Raw genomic sequence first — 14,463 nt, 5'->3', positions numbered from 1 at the left:
TGACGATGCTGATTGCCACCTGCAACAATTTTTCATTCTACTGTAGTGTAAGCAGGCACAGCCTACATGAGAGTGGCAACTAGACACTTCGCACCTGGGCACCAAGATATATATATATATATATATATATATATATATATATATATAAAAAACACCAAAAAAACCTGGGGATTGAACCGTCCTTACCCAATCCAAATAAAAAAAAAAAGAAAAAAGTTTTGGTTTTATATATTTGTGTAAAGCCATACTTTAGAACTCCCAATTTTTTAGTATGTGTTTATTCTGCAGGTTTGCTTAACAACTTTTTTTTAATTACTAGGTATCAAGACAATGTAGAGCACATAGTTAATTAGATTCTCTTTGGGCTTTACATATCAGATATGTCATAATTAGGGAGTCTACAAGCCTCTTTTGGACTTACTATTGGATATATTCTCAAATAGCTTGTCATAGCCAAGAAATTTTAAATTAATCAGCAAGGAAGTATCACCAGACAGATTAAAGTGGTTGTAAAGGCTGAAGGTATTTTATCTTCAAGCATTCTATGCATGAAGGTAAAAAAGTGTATGTGTGCTGCTCCCCTCATTATTCACCTAAGGCCCCTCTTGATTCAGCGATATGAACGGGAGCCTTGGCTGTCCGGATCTTTCTCTCTTCATTGGCTGAGAAACAGCAGTCGGAGTCATTGGCTCCCACTGCTGTCAATTACAGCCAGTGAGCCAATGAAGAGAGAGTGGGGCTCTATGTGTCTTATAGACGCACCAGTGCCCCCATAGCAAGCAGCTTGTCAAGGGGTAGGAGCTAGGAGTGCCAACAGGGGACCAGAGAAGAAGACGGTCAGGGCTGCTTTGTGTAAAACCATTGCACAGAGCAGGTAATATGATGTGTTTGTTATTTAAATTTTTTTTTAGAATTTTAGAATCACTTTAAAATGAGGTAACGAGAAGAAACTGAAAAGAACTCCACTGAACCAATGTGAAGCATAGTAGTGCTTTCTTAAAACAAAATGTGACTGCAAGTCCTGATTCTAGGATAGTGGGTGTAATCATGCAAATCATTAATTTATGCTCCAGAGCAGTAGTTTACACATAATAAATACCCTAAGGGGGCTGCTACACAAATTAAATATACTATTGAGGAAAGCTGTAATGTTACATAGCTTTAGTAAATCTAAAATGGATTGTACAGAGATTGTACAAATTGTAATGTGTATGGTCAGCTGCAGGTGAAGAAGTGAAACAACCACATGGCTTCAATTTAATCAGTGCCCTGATCAATGCAGCCTCATCAGTGCCCATCAGTACAGCCTCATCAGTGAAGAAGAAAATTACTTATTTGCAAAATTTTAAAACTACAATTTTCAGGTTTTTTTTGTTTGTTTAGCATAAAAATAAAAAACCCAGTGGTGATTAAATACCACCAAAAGAAAGCTCTATCTGTCTCAAAAACATTATAAAAATTTCACTTGGGCAAAATGTAGCATGACTGCACAATTGTCAAAGTGTGACAGAGCTGAAAGCTGAAAATTGACCTGGGCAGGAAAGGGTGAAAGTGCCTGGTATTGAAGTGGTTAAACCAATACCTATAAAAGTGGGAGAAGGTGCTTTTTTAAAGGTTTTCTTTTTTAAATCTGTTTACCTAAAGAGTACACAGAAAGTAAAATATTTATTACAAGAGAATATTGATAAAGGGACACTTTGTCTCCCCCTCCCCTAAAAAAATGTGTTTAAGACAAAATCATCACCAAATAAACAGGTCAACAGCAGAAATGTAGAAATTGATGTGCTATTTAAGGGTTGTATACTGTAGGTGTGAGAATTTAAGTGGTTAAATCTCCCCTACAGGATCAATTTCTGAACACCTTAAAGAAATTCAGTACTCAGGTAACATACAGGACGCTGTTGATGATTTCTTATCCTAAACAAGCTAGGATTTCATATTGACTCATATGGCTTCAATACTTTTTTGCATCACTGATTCAGAACAAGTATGACACGAGGAATTCTAACTTTGTCCTGACTTCAAATGCTTCAAGCTAGTGACAAAAAGGAAAAGGAAGTTCATAGACATATCCCTTTTATTGATAAAAGCAACAAACAACAAAAATTACAACACTTACATGCAAGGATGAAAAGATTGACTAACGATTTCAGAAGGTCAGCAGTATGGGTATACTTTAACCTACAAAATCCTACCTGAACCACTTCCCGTCCGACCCATGTATATAAACGGCCGGATGGGAGCAGTGTAGGAACGATTGGCCGTTTATAAACATCCTCCCCACTCCCCGCCTGTGCACGCTCCCTGGGAGCCTGCTGTGTGAGGTCCCAATCATGTGATCACTGATTGGCCAATTAGTGATCACATGAATAGTAGTAAGCACGATGTCACTTCCTGACATCATTGCTTACTACTAGTGAAACCTGTGAATGATCACAGAGGTCACATGGTACAAGGCAATTCACAACAGCCTTGTACCATGTGACAAGCTGTGACCAATCACAGCTCTCACAGTATTTGTCAATGGCTGCAAGAATGCAGCCAGCGAGGAGAAATGATTGCTTTTCCAGCCTTTATGGGTGTAAAAGCAATCAGTGTAAAAAAAAAAAAATCTTCATCACCCCCAAGTAGTACAGTGTCACTATGGTGACACTATACTGCTAGGGTGACAGTATGTTAAAAACAAAAAACAAATAATATAAAAAAAATAAAAATGTCAACTTTTTGAAAAATTATAAATTTTGGTTATAAACTAATGTGGGTTATTTTTTTTACTTAAAAGATAACTGAATACATTTGGCCAAAATTTATGAAGAAAGATTATTTATTTGCAAACTTTTATAAGAAAAACACTTTTTTTCAAAATGTTTGGACTTTTTCATTTATATAGCAAAAAAATTAAAATCCCAGTGGTGAAAAAATACCACCAAAATAAAGTTTTATCTGTCTCAAAAAATTTGTAAAAAATTCATAAGGGTACAGTGCTGCATGGCAGCTCAATTGTCATTCAAACTGTGATAGCGCTGAAAGCTGAAAATTGGCCTGGACAGGAACGGGGTTAAAATGTTTGGACTTAAAGTGGTTAAAGTGTTACTAAAACCACAACAGTAAAATCAGTCTGTATATGAAGTAAAGCATGCCGTTATACTCACTGTGGAACCTAAGGGGTTAATCCTCTGCAATGTGTAAAAATGCTGTTTAATCCTGTCTTCTCTGATCCTCCCCTTCCTCTACTGTCCCCAATGCATCTGCTAATAGTAGATAGCTCTAGGAGTCACTCTGCACATGCTCAGTTTAGTGTGTATGGCCAGAGAGTTTTTTCTTTTTCTTTGGGAGGGTGCATGTGATCAGCGCATGGCCAATCAGCACTGTCCAGACAGATGGTCAGGGGTTAAGCAGCCTCATAGGACAGTCAGAGTAAAATGAAAACTCCTCCTACAAGCTTTAACCAGTGCTCAGCTGGACACTGATAGAAGTCACAAGACTGCTATATACTGCTGATGAGAAAAGGAATTTAGCAGTTTATATTTACTACATATTTGCATTTCTATGTGCTGTGTACTGTGGGAGACCAGATATAGTGAATGCAAGGTCCTGGGTTTAGTAACATTTTAACATTTTTTTTTTTTAATGTGCAACCCTCTAATACTAGTATAATTACAAAATACTATATTCTTGAAAACAATACCACATAATGCTGATAACCATTCAGTAACACCTTCACTAAACACAAAATTGCTAACTTTGCAGCAAAACCATACTGCCCAACATATGGTAACAAACATTAAAGTATATCTAAAGCTAAAACAATTGTGACAAATGCAAATGATTGATCCCTCTGCATGTCGGGATTAAGCTGAGAGGAAGGAGAGGGCTATACCCAAGTAACAGAAGATGCATCTTATATTTAACATTCACTATAGAAATACATTATGGAAATATACATAAAAAGCACTTATAATCCTGAAAATAACATGCAATGCCAAACAGCCTTACGTATATTGTTGGGCTCTAAACAGTAATGGAGATTACATCTGTATATCATACTTCCATCTGTGACTTGAAGAAAAAAAGGGATTCTGGCTTCATCTCAAACTTTAAATGCATTAAATGGTCAAACTCAAACATTCACATAAAAAAATATGACTTACTCTGTAAGAATAATGAATTCACAAGACCAGGGTGCTACTCAAACGGTTTTGTCCCAAACATGCTTGAAATGTAACTCATACTCAGAAATACAGCCATGACATTAATGGTGAATAACTGAGATTTTGGATTTATTTTTGCACAAACCTACAATGTTTACGCGACTATACAAAGACTCCAGAGCACGAAGTATAGAAACAATGCTGTAACTATGATATGCTGAAGGCATTAACTTGTAAATGAAAAAGTAGATTAGAAAATATAATCAGCCAAACAAAAAAAGGTGCAAGATAAAAAAGCTACATCAGTGAATAAATAACTAATTTCAGCAAGTTTAGAACAAAAACTTTAATAGCACTGTATTTTAATGTGATAATACCTGTAGGTAAAAATGTTTCAGAATAAGTATCCTTTGCCACTGCCCTCACCCTTCAGAGACTAGTTGGACTGTCTAATGAAGAGGGAAGATGCAGCCCTCAACAGGCCATTGTTGACATCCTTCAGAAGCAATCATATGCCTGCCCCATTGGCCACGCCATTGCCATTACTTTCTATCGAGATAAATGTGACTGTCTCTTGAGATTGAAGAAACTCAGGAGTTGGCCCCATACAAACACTATAATGCCAAAAATATTGCGACGCCTGCCTTTACACACACATGAACTTTATTGGCATCCCAGTCTTAGTCCATAGGATTCAATATTACGTTTGCCAACCCTTTGCAGCTATAACAGCTTCAGTTCTTCTGGGAAGGCTGTCCACAAAGTTTAGGACTGTGTCCATGGGAATGTTTGACCATTCTTCCAGAAGCGCATTTATGGGTTTAGGTACTGATGTCGGATGAGAAGGCCTGGCTCGCAGTCTCCGCTTTAATTCATCCCAAAGGTGTTCTATTGGGTTGAGGCAGGCCAGTCATGTTCCTTCACCCCAAACTCACTCATTCATGTCTTTATGAACCTTGCTTTGTGCACTGGTGTGGATTCATGTTGGAATAGGAAGGGGCTATGTCCATCCACAAAGTTGGGAGCATGACATTGTCCAAAATGTCTTGGTACGCTGAAGCCTTAACAGTTTTCTTCACTGGAAATAAGGGGCCAATCCCAACCCCTGAAAAACAACCCCCACACCATAATCCCCTCCTCCACCAAACTTTACACTTGCCACAATTCAGTCAGGCAAGTACCATACTCCTGGAAACCGCCAAACACAGACACGTACATTGGATTGCCAGACAGAGAAGCATGATTCGTCACTCCAGAGAACAAGTCTCCACTGCTCTATAGCCCAGTGGCGGCGTGCTTTACACCACTGCATCCAATGCTTTGCATTGCACTTGTGATGTAATGATTGGATGCAGCTGCTCGGACATGGAAATTCCATTTAACTCTCTACACACTGTTGTTGTGCTAATCTGAAGGCCACACAAAGTTTGGAGGTCTTTAGCTATTGACTCTGCAGACAATTGGTGACTTCTGAGCACTGTGTGCTTCAGCATGCGCTGATCCCTCTCTGTCATTTTATGTTGCTGTTGTTCCCAGTTGCTTCCACTTTGTTATACCACCACTAACAGTTGTCCGTGGAATATTTAGTAGCAAGGAAATTTCATGGATGGGCTTTTTGCACAGGTGGCAACTAGAGATGAGCGAATCGAACCTGGCGAAGTGGAATTCATTTCGAATATCAGGAAAAATTTGATTCGCATCGAATCCGAATTTTAGCAAACTTCGGGTGCACGAATCGAATTTTTCCCGATCAGCCGGCAAAAGTGTCACTGCAGAGAGCTCCGCTATTTCTGACAGTTCATTTACAGCGGTTGAAACATTGTATCTATTTGTTTCCATTTAGGATACAGATGTTTTTATTCGGAAATAAATAGATACAATGTTTCAACCGCTGTAAATGTGAAGGATCTGTCAGAGAACTGTCAGAAATAGCGGAGCTCTCTGCAGATACACTTTTCGCTGTACTGGAATACTTCTTCTTTTCATTCTTCTTCTTCTTTTCATTCTTCTTCTTCTTCTTTTCATTCTTCTTCTTCTTTTCATTCTTCTTTTCATTCTTCTTTTCATTCTTCTTCTTCTTTTCATTCTTCTTCTTCTTCTTTTCATTCTTCTTCTTCTTCTTCTCATTCTTCTTCTTCTTCTTTTCATTCTTCTTTTCATTCTTCTCATTCTTCTTTTCATTCTTCTTCTTCTTCTTTTCATTCTTCTTCTTCTTTTCATTCTTCTTCTCATTCTTCTTCTTCTTCTTTTCATTCTTCTTCTTCTTTTCATTCTTCTTTTCATTCTTCTTCTTCTTTTCATTCTTCTCATTCTTCTTTTCATTCTTCTCATTCTTCTTTTCATTCTTCTTCTCATTCTTCTTTTCATTCTTCTTCTTCTCATTCTTCTTCTTCTTCTTTTCATTCTTCTTCTATTCATTCTTCTTTTCATTCTTCTTTTCATTCTTCTTCTTCTTTTCATTCTTCTTCTTCGTCGTGCCCCGTGACTGCCCAAATGAGTGAAGTGTGCGGTGATTCTAAGATCGACGGCACTCATCTGCATGTCATACTGACTGACAGTATTATTTCTCTTCCCCAGCAGACTCCAAGGGCATTTAAATTAAAGGTACAGTGTTCTGCACTAATATAAAGGCTCTCTGAAGCCTAGAAACCCTTTTAATAAGTTAAATTTGCGGCGAATAAATTCGCATCAAATCGAATTTCTCCCGCAAATTCGGCGAATCAGCCGAATAAAATTTTTGAATAATTCGCTCATCTCTAGTGGCAACCTATCACGGTGCCATGCTTAAATTCACTGAGCTCCTGAGAGCGACCCATTCTTTCACAAATGTTTGTAGAAGCAGTCTGACTATGTGCTTGATTTTATACACCTGTGGCCATGGAGGTGATAGGAATGCCTGAATCCAATGATTTGGAAGGGTGTCCCAATACTTATGGCAATATAGTGTATGTATAAACATATTTTTGTGTGCAGCAGATAACTGTGAAGGATGTAAAAGCTATGCTCAGTGGAAAGTCATAAAAGTCACATAAAGGTATTTTTGTAATAGGCAGACAATCTATAGTTTGTTCAGGAGACAAAGATAATGCACTCATTTGGAATGTGAACATATTATTTAACAGAACTGTCTCCTTTGTTTTAAGCTATATATTTAAACCACTCTATGTGGGATTGTGGGACACAGCTGCAAGGTAACAAATATTCTATATTTTATTACATAAAATAATTTTTACCATCGATATTTCCTGGAGATTACAATGCAAGAGTTGTTGTTTCTGTGTTATGATAACATAAAGGAAAGTAATATTGCTTTTTGAATAGTTTGCCTTTGCCTGAAGGAGCTCCCCTGTTTACATAAGGAGTCCAAACATGGTGCATTATCCCACAAGTTCTGTTTTAGCAACTGCTAGGAATGTTTGTATGCCAACAGCAGCAACCGGAGAGTTGGCAAATTGGGCATACATAAATCTGGCTGTATACATTTGTGCCAATATTTTTTTGCAGCATTAGCCTTACTTGAAAAATAAAACAAAGGCAAACATGTTCTATAGACATATAAGATGCAATCTAAGAAGCTGCTGATTAGTTTGTGTTCTAAATGTTTTAGACAGTTATATTATATTCCTTTTTATCAGTCTATATAACTTACGTCATAGGTTTATCAAAAGAAAGCAACCATAGACAACACTCAGATCACTGCTGTGTACTCTGAAACTTTCTTCATCATCTTGGAGTATTATTCAAATAGATCCCCTAATGCCCTCCTAAAAAAAACTATGCACTTGTACATAGGGGGCTTGTCAGCCCAATTGTGAAAATAATTAAGGAAAAAATGTATTGAAAATATTACACAATATAAAAAAGATCTGAAAAGACTTATGCATGAACATCTTTTGTGTGACACATTACGTATTTTCACACATGCCCAAGGCAGAAGAATTATATTAACTTTTCCTCATGTCTACAACTACTGACTAACTAATGCTTTACATTTCCAGAGTGACTCAGAAGTTGGATGTTCACACAAAATGGTATGGCAGCCATTCATTCAGCTTTATATCCAGAAAAATGCTGGCTATCCAGACCTTGGCCTAAAAAGATTTCCTGATGTGTGGTATAGCTCAAGCAGCTTCAAAAAATTTGTTTTATCCTATTAACTAAAAACAAAGGTGCAAACCTTTGTGTGTGGTCCTTATGGCAAAGAAATCGGAAATATAGGACAATCTGCATACAAGGTGAAAAGAAGATGGGATAGTCATATAAAAGACTGGGAAAATGAAAGAAATCAGAGATGGCCTGCAGATGCCAGAAAAATGTCAACACACTATTTACTGACAGCTTCTTGTTGATAAGACACTGCTAACTTCATTAGTTAAAAAAAAAAAGGCTTCCTAAAGTGAACCTGAAAAGACAGAATTACAGGGGCTGCCATTACTGACTTGGTTTAAAGTAGTGCAGGCTCCAAGGCAGTCATCCTGATCCTGGTTTATTTACATTGAAATAAACTTACTGGACATGAATTCAGACCTTTTTGCTTTCAGCGACTGCATGGTTGTTCAAGTTCAATGACAACTAGATAGTGAAGCCAGAATCAAGAGGATAACCAAGCAGTCAGTACACTTACAAGACAGCAATGGTGGTTCCAATGTATATAGTATATCCTCCTTGCTGAAGTAGCACAATGTCTAGGAATTTTAAATCATATAATTTGGAGTTGGATTGATTTTCTGCACTGAGAATCAGTAGGCTGCTGCTGATGTCACACTTTCTTCACTGCACAAAGGTTGTGCACTGCCAGTATAAGAGATTGACTCACTCATGTTAATCTGTATAACAGAAACTTTAACACTGATCTCAGTGGTCCCCTTCTCCATCACCACACACTACAAACTTAACCTAGCCCTCTCTAGCTAAAACCTAAATTAATTGTCAAAAATGCCTATATTTCTTAATTAAAAGTCATGCCACAGTCTAATTATTTTGCATTGCAGAGTGGGAGAGACGTTCTTTCATCACTCACAACCTTCCAGGCTGACATGTCCCTCTGAAAGTACATGAATGGGTTCCTCACAGGGTCCTGAAGACTCCAGCTTGGTGAGAAGATGTCTCAACAAAGGCTAGCAGGTCTCAGTTGCAGCAGTGGATTACCAATCTACATCACCCGAAAAGACTAAGCGTTCGGACGAATGCTTCAGAAAAAGTTAACACAGTTGAACGTAGGCTGACAAACTTTATTTTTTAAAGCAGACCTCTCACTTGTAAATTTTATTCTAAACTGTAGCCTCAGCAGTATTTTTGCATTTCATTTTCAGACACCTCATAATGTTGCTAAATGGATATCATGCAATTATAGTCAAAGGCACTATAAAGATTTCTGTAGCACAGTTCTAAATATACAGACCACATGACCTAAGTCATGCCATAGATGACATGAGTAGAGACAAGTAGACATTAATTTAATTCTGAAAGTTAAATGTTTACCAAGTTCTTATAATTTATCATCTTGGTTTCAATTTGGTATAATGTTCATACTTTATTATAGGACCTTTTTCACGAAGTTTAGAATAACAACATGAACATTTAATTTGACTGCAATCCAGTAAACTGGAAAAAAATAACATTAAAACTGCTAAATCAGAGAGAAAACCCAATGCAGACACCATTTCAAGAAGGTACGTGATGCATTTTAAGTTTGAACTTTCTCGTTACATTTTATGAAAACAATTCAGTATGCTGCTTCGCTCTTCAAAGGTTTTCTGGTAATGGTCTCAACCTGGTGTAAAGATGAAAAGCAGTTCTTTGGCAGAACAATTTAAAAAAAAAAACAAACATCATACAACAAACTTCAACAGCTTTAGTGCCCTTTGTAGTCCTTACCTTTTACAGATGATGGTGAGGTTGAAGACCTCCACTCCACCTTCTGGCAGGTATAAAGAGAGTTCTTAAAGCTGGCCATAGAGGGGTAAGGTTTCAAATGAAAATTCTTAGGAAAAATGTTTTAAGAAAGTTTGTTCATTTTTCTAATCATTAGTGGGTCAAATACTTCACCTTCACCTGCAGTGGTGAAAAAAGTAGGATGGAAAATTTTTCTCCATTGAATGAATTTCTAACAGTGTATGAGGTTTTTGTTGGGTAAAGTCCATTCATTTCAAAATCAAATGTTAAAAGCAAATGAAATATCTCAAATAACATTTGAATATTTGTACACATTTCCCTAAGAATTTTCAATTGACATTGTATCCATGTATGGCCAGCTTAGGTAAAGCTAAAGCTGTAAGTATGGTCTTTTTTGCATAGCTACATTGGTCCAGCTTAGTTCAATGTAAATATGCATATTCCATTTCTGGCCAAGGTATGGAATCCTATGCAAAGCTGAATTCTCTACATCAAGTACAATTTGCAGGTGTATGCTTTACCGTGTCATAATACAAAAACAAAAATGGTCCAGTCAATTTGGTAATAAGACTTTCACCTTACCCATGCAAGTAACAGCAAAAGCAGTCTCTTGCATAAGGCAGCTGGATTTAAAAGACTAGCTTGTCCACCTACCATTAAGATGTCAGTCATATTTAATGCATTAAATTTATTAAGTCATGAGTCAGATCAGCTACTTTTTTTCACTGTAATTTCATTTTATGGGGTTTTCCCTATTTTTTCTTTAGTTTCTTTCATAATTCATTGATATTAATACAGAATGAATGACCAACAAAACCTGACATATACCAGATGTTTTTGTAATTCAATTCCTATGCAATTCACACATTTTATCAATGAGAAATTAATTTACAGCATATGCAACACTGTGATACCACTAAATAGCGCACTGCTTTATCTTTCATTAGTGATTCGCAAGACTCCTGCACCTTTGTTTTCTTGGATGAACTTTCTCTAAAAAAATCCCATGTAGCTGATAAAGTTAAATTCACCTAATTACAGATACATTTGCCCCGATATGTTTGTGCACTTGTATAAGTTTCAAAGATTTGTGCATTGATCTCAGCGCCAATGTTTCCATTCACAACAGACCATACATATTTACAACAACCCCTGTGCTTTGAGATCTTCAATTCAACGAAAAGCCCAACTGCAGCCGGCTAGACACTTAATCCTACCTTACTCAATTCCAGTTAAATTAATAAAGGTCACAGCACACGTTTGCAGAAACCACTCCAAAGATTTAGGACAGAGGGTATGTGGCGCCAAACAGACCACACAATAAAATTCTCAGAGAAGCAGGGCTGGAGATAAGACTGACTTATTGTGAATGTGATAAGGGAGGGGGAAATATGCATTTATCCTATACATCTAAACCACCAATACACAAATAAGTTCATACACATATTAGAAACACATTATAAGATAACAGAACTGTCCAGCAAATATAGTTGTTTTTGATTAAAGTAGAATTGCTGTCCAATTACAGCATCCAAAATGGTCTGGAATAAGTTTTGGAAGGCTAAAATGTACGCATTATGTTTTTCTTTAAAGGAATAAATTCAGAGATTTATAAATGAAATCATGCAATATTCTGTGTAACAAAAGGATGCTATCATTTAAAATCGAGATTAACAAGAACATAACATATGCAAATGTGCTTCAATAATGGTTTGCTAAGATCCAACACATTAAATTATGCTCTGATACAAAATACAGGAATATTACCCTATTAAAAGCCTCCAGCTCATTTCTTCTAGGCTCATATTTCTTGTAGTATCCTATTATTTCTTGGTCTGAAAGCTGCAAAAAAAAAAAAAACAAAGAAAGGAAAGAAACAATGTAATTACCATTGTGTCATATTTTTATAAAACAAAAGAAAGGACTATGCTGATGATTTATGAATGTGCTCCAGTTGCCAGCTGCAAAACTAGCAGCATCCAAAGCAAACAAAACTTTGTTTCTGGCATAAATACATTAAGAAAGACAAATGGTTAGCTATAAATATGGAGGTAGCCAAGTTGTGAATCTTTATACAGTTAGTTCAACAAGGTGGTGTAAGGTGGGGATTACTGAAGTCAACTGGCAGAAGAGTAATAATAAAGTATAGCACACAAGTTAACCAACCCAGACTATTTTTCATTTGTTGGGAAGGGTGCAGTGTCATGCAACTAAACTAAACACATGGATTCCACTATGAGGAGTTTAAAAAAATAAATAATAATGATTAGCTTTTAGGAAATAAGGATAGCAAAGAAAAAATTAGAGCACAAATCAGTTGCAGGTTTTTGTAAATTGCACTTTGCTGATTAAAGACATGTTTTTGCTCACAATAGCAAAGGAAGGGATTATGGGCTGTTGGAATGATCCTGTGAACACATTCACATGCCTTTAGTTTTCTAGGTGATGAATATGAATAGCCAATTTCAGGTTTACAAATTTTGTAGGCCTTATGCAATTAAAGTGTTAAAGGACAAATAGAAATACAAAAACACTACTAATGGATACCAAACATGTCAAGAATCAAAACTGTTCACACTCATGAAATGGCTAAGTGACGGTACCTACATTTATTCATAGGTAACACTTAACAAGCATTTACAGGTTATCAAGTTACAAAGTAGCATTAACTATGAATTATGACTCTAGATTTATTGTTCTCATGCCCGCGTTCATGGCCATACAACGTGTGTGGTACAATTTCTGTTTATATACACATGCAGACCCTATGTACACGTTTGCAACCACTTGCATGTTTGGAGATGTGCTTACATTTATTTTTATTAATTTTATTAAAATGTAATTGGTTATATACTTCTTGAAAAAATATATTTACCTTTAATGCTATCACAAGGGGGCTGCAAAGTGAATAGGTGGCTATAGAGCTTCTTTAAATCAGTTGAAGTCCAGGATGTTTTAAAATGGCCTAAGAACTGCAAGTGGTTAAGTTTTGCTGAATAACTACTGAAAAAGTGATCAGGAGGTTCAAAAGATGTCTGGTTCACTTTTACTTAACAGTTGATCACTAGTTGAAAAAATAACACTAAGCTCATGGCTCCAGCTTCAGCCATGAGCTTGTTTTAACCAACTTTTAACCAACAGAAGACCAGGATGTTTTAAAATGTCCTAACCATGCCAAATGGTTATGTTTCACAGACAACAGATGGAACTCACAAGCAAAAATCATACACAGTAAGACTAGGAAATCTGGTAAGTGGAATTCCACATAATTTGACCATTTCTTTCATATCTTATGAACAAAACAACATGTTTTGCACTACTAAACTGCTCACTCAACCATACTTATAATAAAACCTATACTTCTCGAACTGATTTGCGTGACTTAATGTAGTTTCCATGGCTCTGAATGTTCTTTTGGTAACATAGTAGCAATAAATTGGTGCACTGAGATGAAGCAAGCTTGTTATAAGAAGTGCAATAACACAGAAAACAATTTTGTGTGTTTATAGTATATACTTAAAACCGAGCACACTCATGCAATTTCTAACTTTCTAGGAATGAGCTGTATTTTTTTTTCATGCTTTACTGTGCTATTGTTGTAATATCTTGTAACAATGGCTCTTCATGTCATATAGTTAAAGTGATTTCTATCTATCCAGAAAAAAGCATCCATCTTAAAGATTTTTTTTACTGGTACAGTAAGACATTTGTATTAGTTAAGTATTTTTTTTCTCAGCATTTACAGTATCTATGGTAAAGCACAGCAATACATATTTCTTGAAATGCATTTCACAATCCCATTTGTATGGTCCACTGCTGGGAAATATTTTTATTAGCATATACAGGATTTCCTGTTCTGCTTTAAAGGAGCATCCTTGACATAAAACCTGCTTTGAATACTGTTTCACCTGAATCAGAGCAGCACTGAGGGCATTGTTTGGCAAATGCAATAGGTGGAACCTGCCAAACATTTTATTTGTAGTCAGATGTAATCCTTATTACAGTCACAAAAATGCAATTTCCATGAACAGGTTTATTTAAATCCCACAGTAGGCTGCAACACAGACCTATCTTTATTTCCTGAGCTATCTGGATAATCTGAAATTCTTCAAATTTGTTAGAGACTTTTAATGGCTTAATCTTAACACAACTGTGAACTATGTACTTTGCAATTAAGAAGGATTATACAAATTCAACTGAGTTAATGTATCCAGTGGGTAAAAATATCTAATACTGAATGAATGGATGGGACATTTCAAGGAAAGAGCTCAATAGTATGCCTTGGAAACTTACTCAATCCAAAAAAAACTTCAAAGTAAGAAAGTCTAGCTCATGATGCCATGATTATACCTTTCCTAAATTTCTACATTTTATAAAGCTAAGTAACAAAAAAAGCAGCTTGCTTTTGAACATATGA

The 14,463-nt window shown here is 36.2% G+C and overlaps 1 protein-coding gene across 3 annotated transcripts in view; it reads right to left on the bottom strand.

The window, feature by feature from the left end:
- The window catches only part of METTL25 (methyltransferase like 25), a 266,005-nt gene that overhangs the window by 17,695 nt on the left and 233,847 nt on the right, over positions 1-14,463 (bottom strand). For all 3 annotated transcript variants that reach the window (XM_089652329.1, XM_089652322.1, XM_089652313.1), the window contains exon 12: positions 11,814-11,888. In XM_089652329.1, the coding sequence (XP_089508455.1) occupies positions 11,814-11,888 (75 nt within the window). The remainder of the gene's footprint in view (positions 1-11,813; positions 11,889-14,463) is intronic.

This window comes from Staurois parvus, unplaced genomic scaffold (genome assembly GCF_062004578.1).
Source record: "Staurois parvus isolate SC_StPar_1 unplaced genomic scaffold, SC_StPar_1.0 ptg000025l, whole genome shotgun sequence".
Lineage (NCBI taxonomy): Eukaryota > Metazoa > Chordata > Amphibia > Anura > Ranidae > Staurois > Staurois parvus.
Note: the sequence above shows the minus strand (reverse complement) of the source record. Positions and strands in the feature narration are given on the sequence as shown.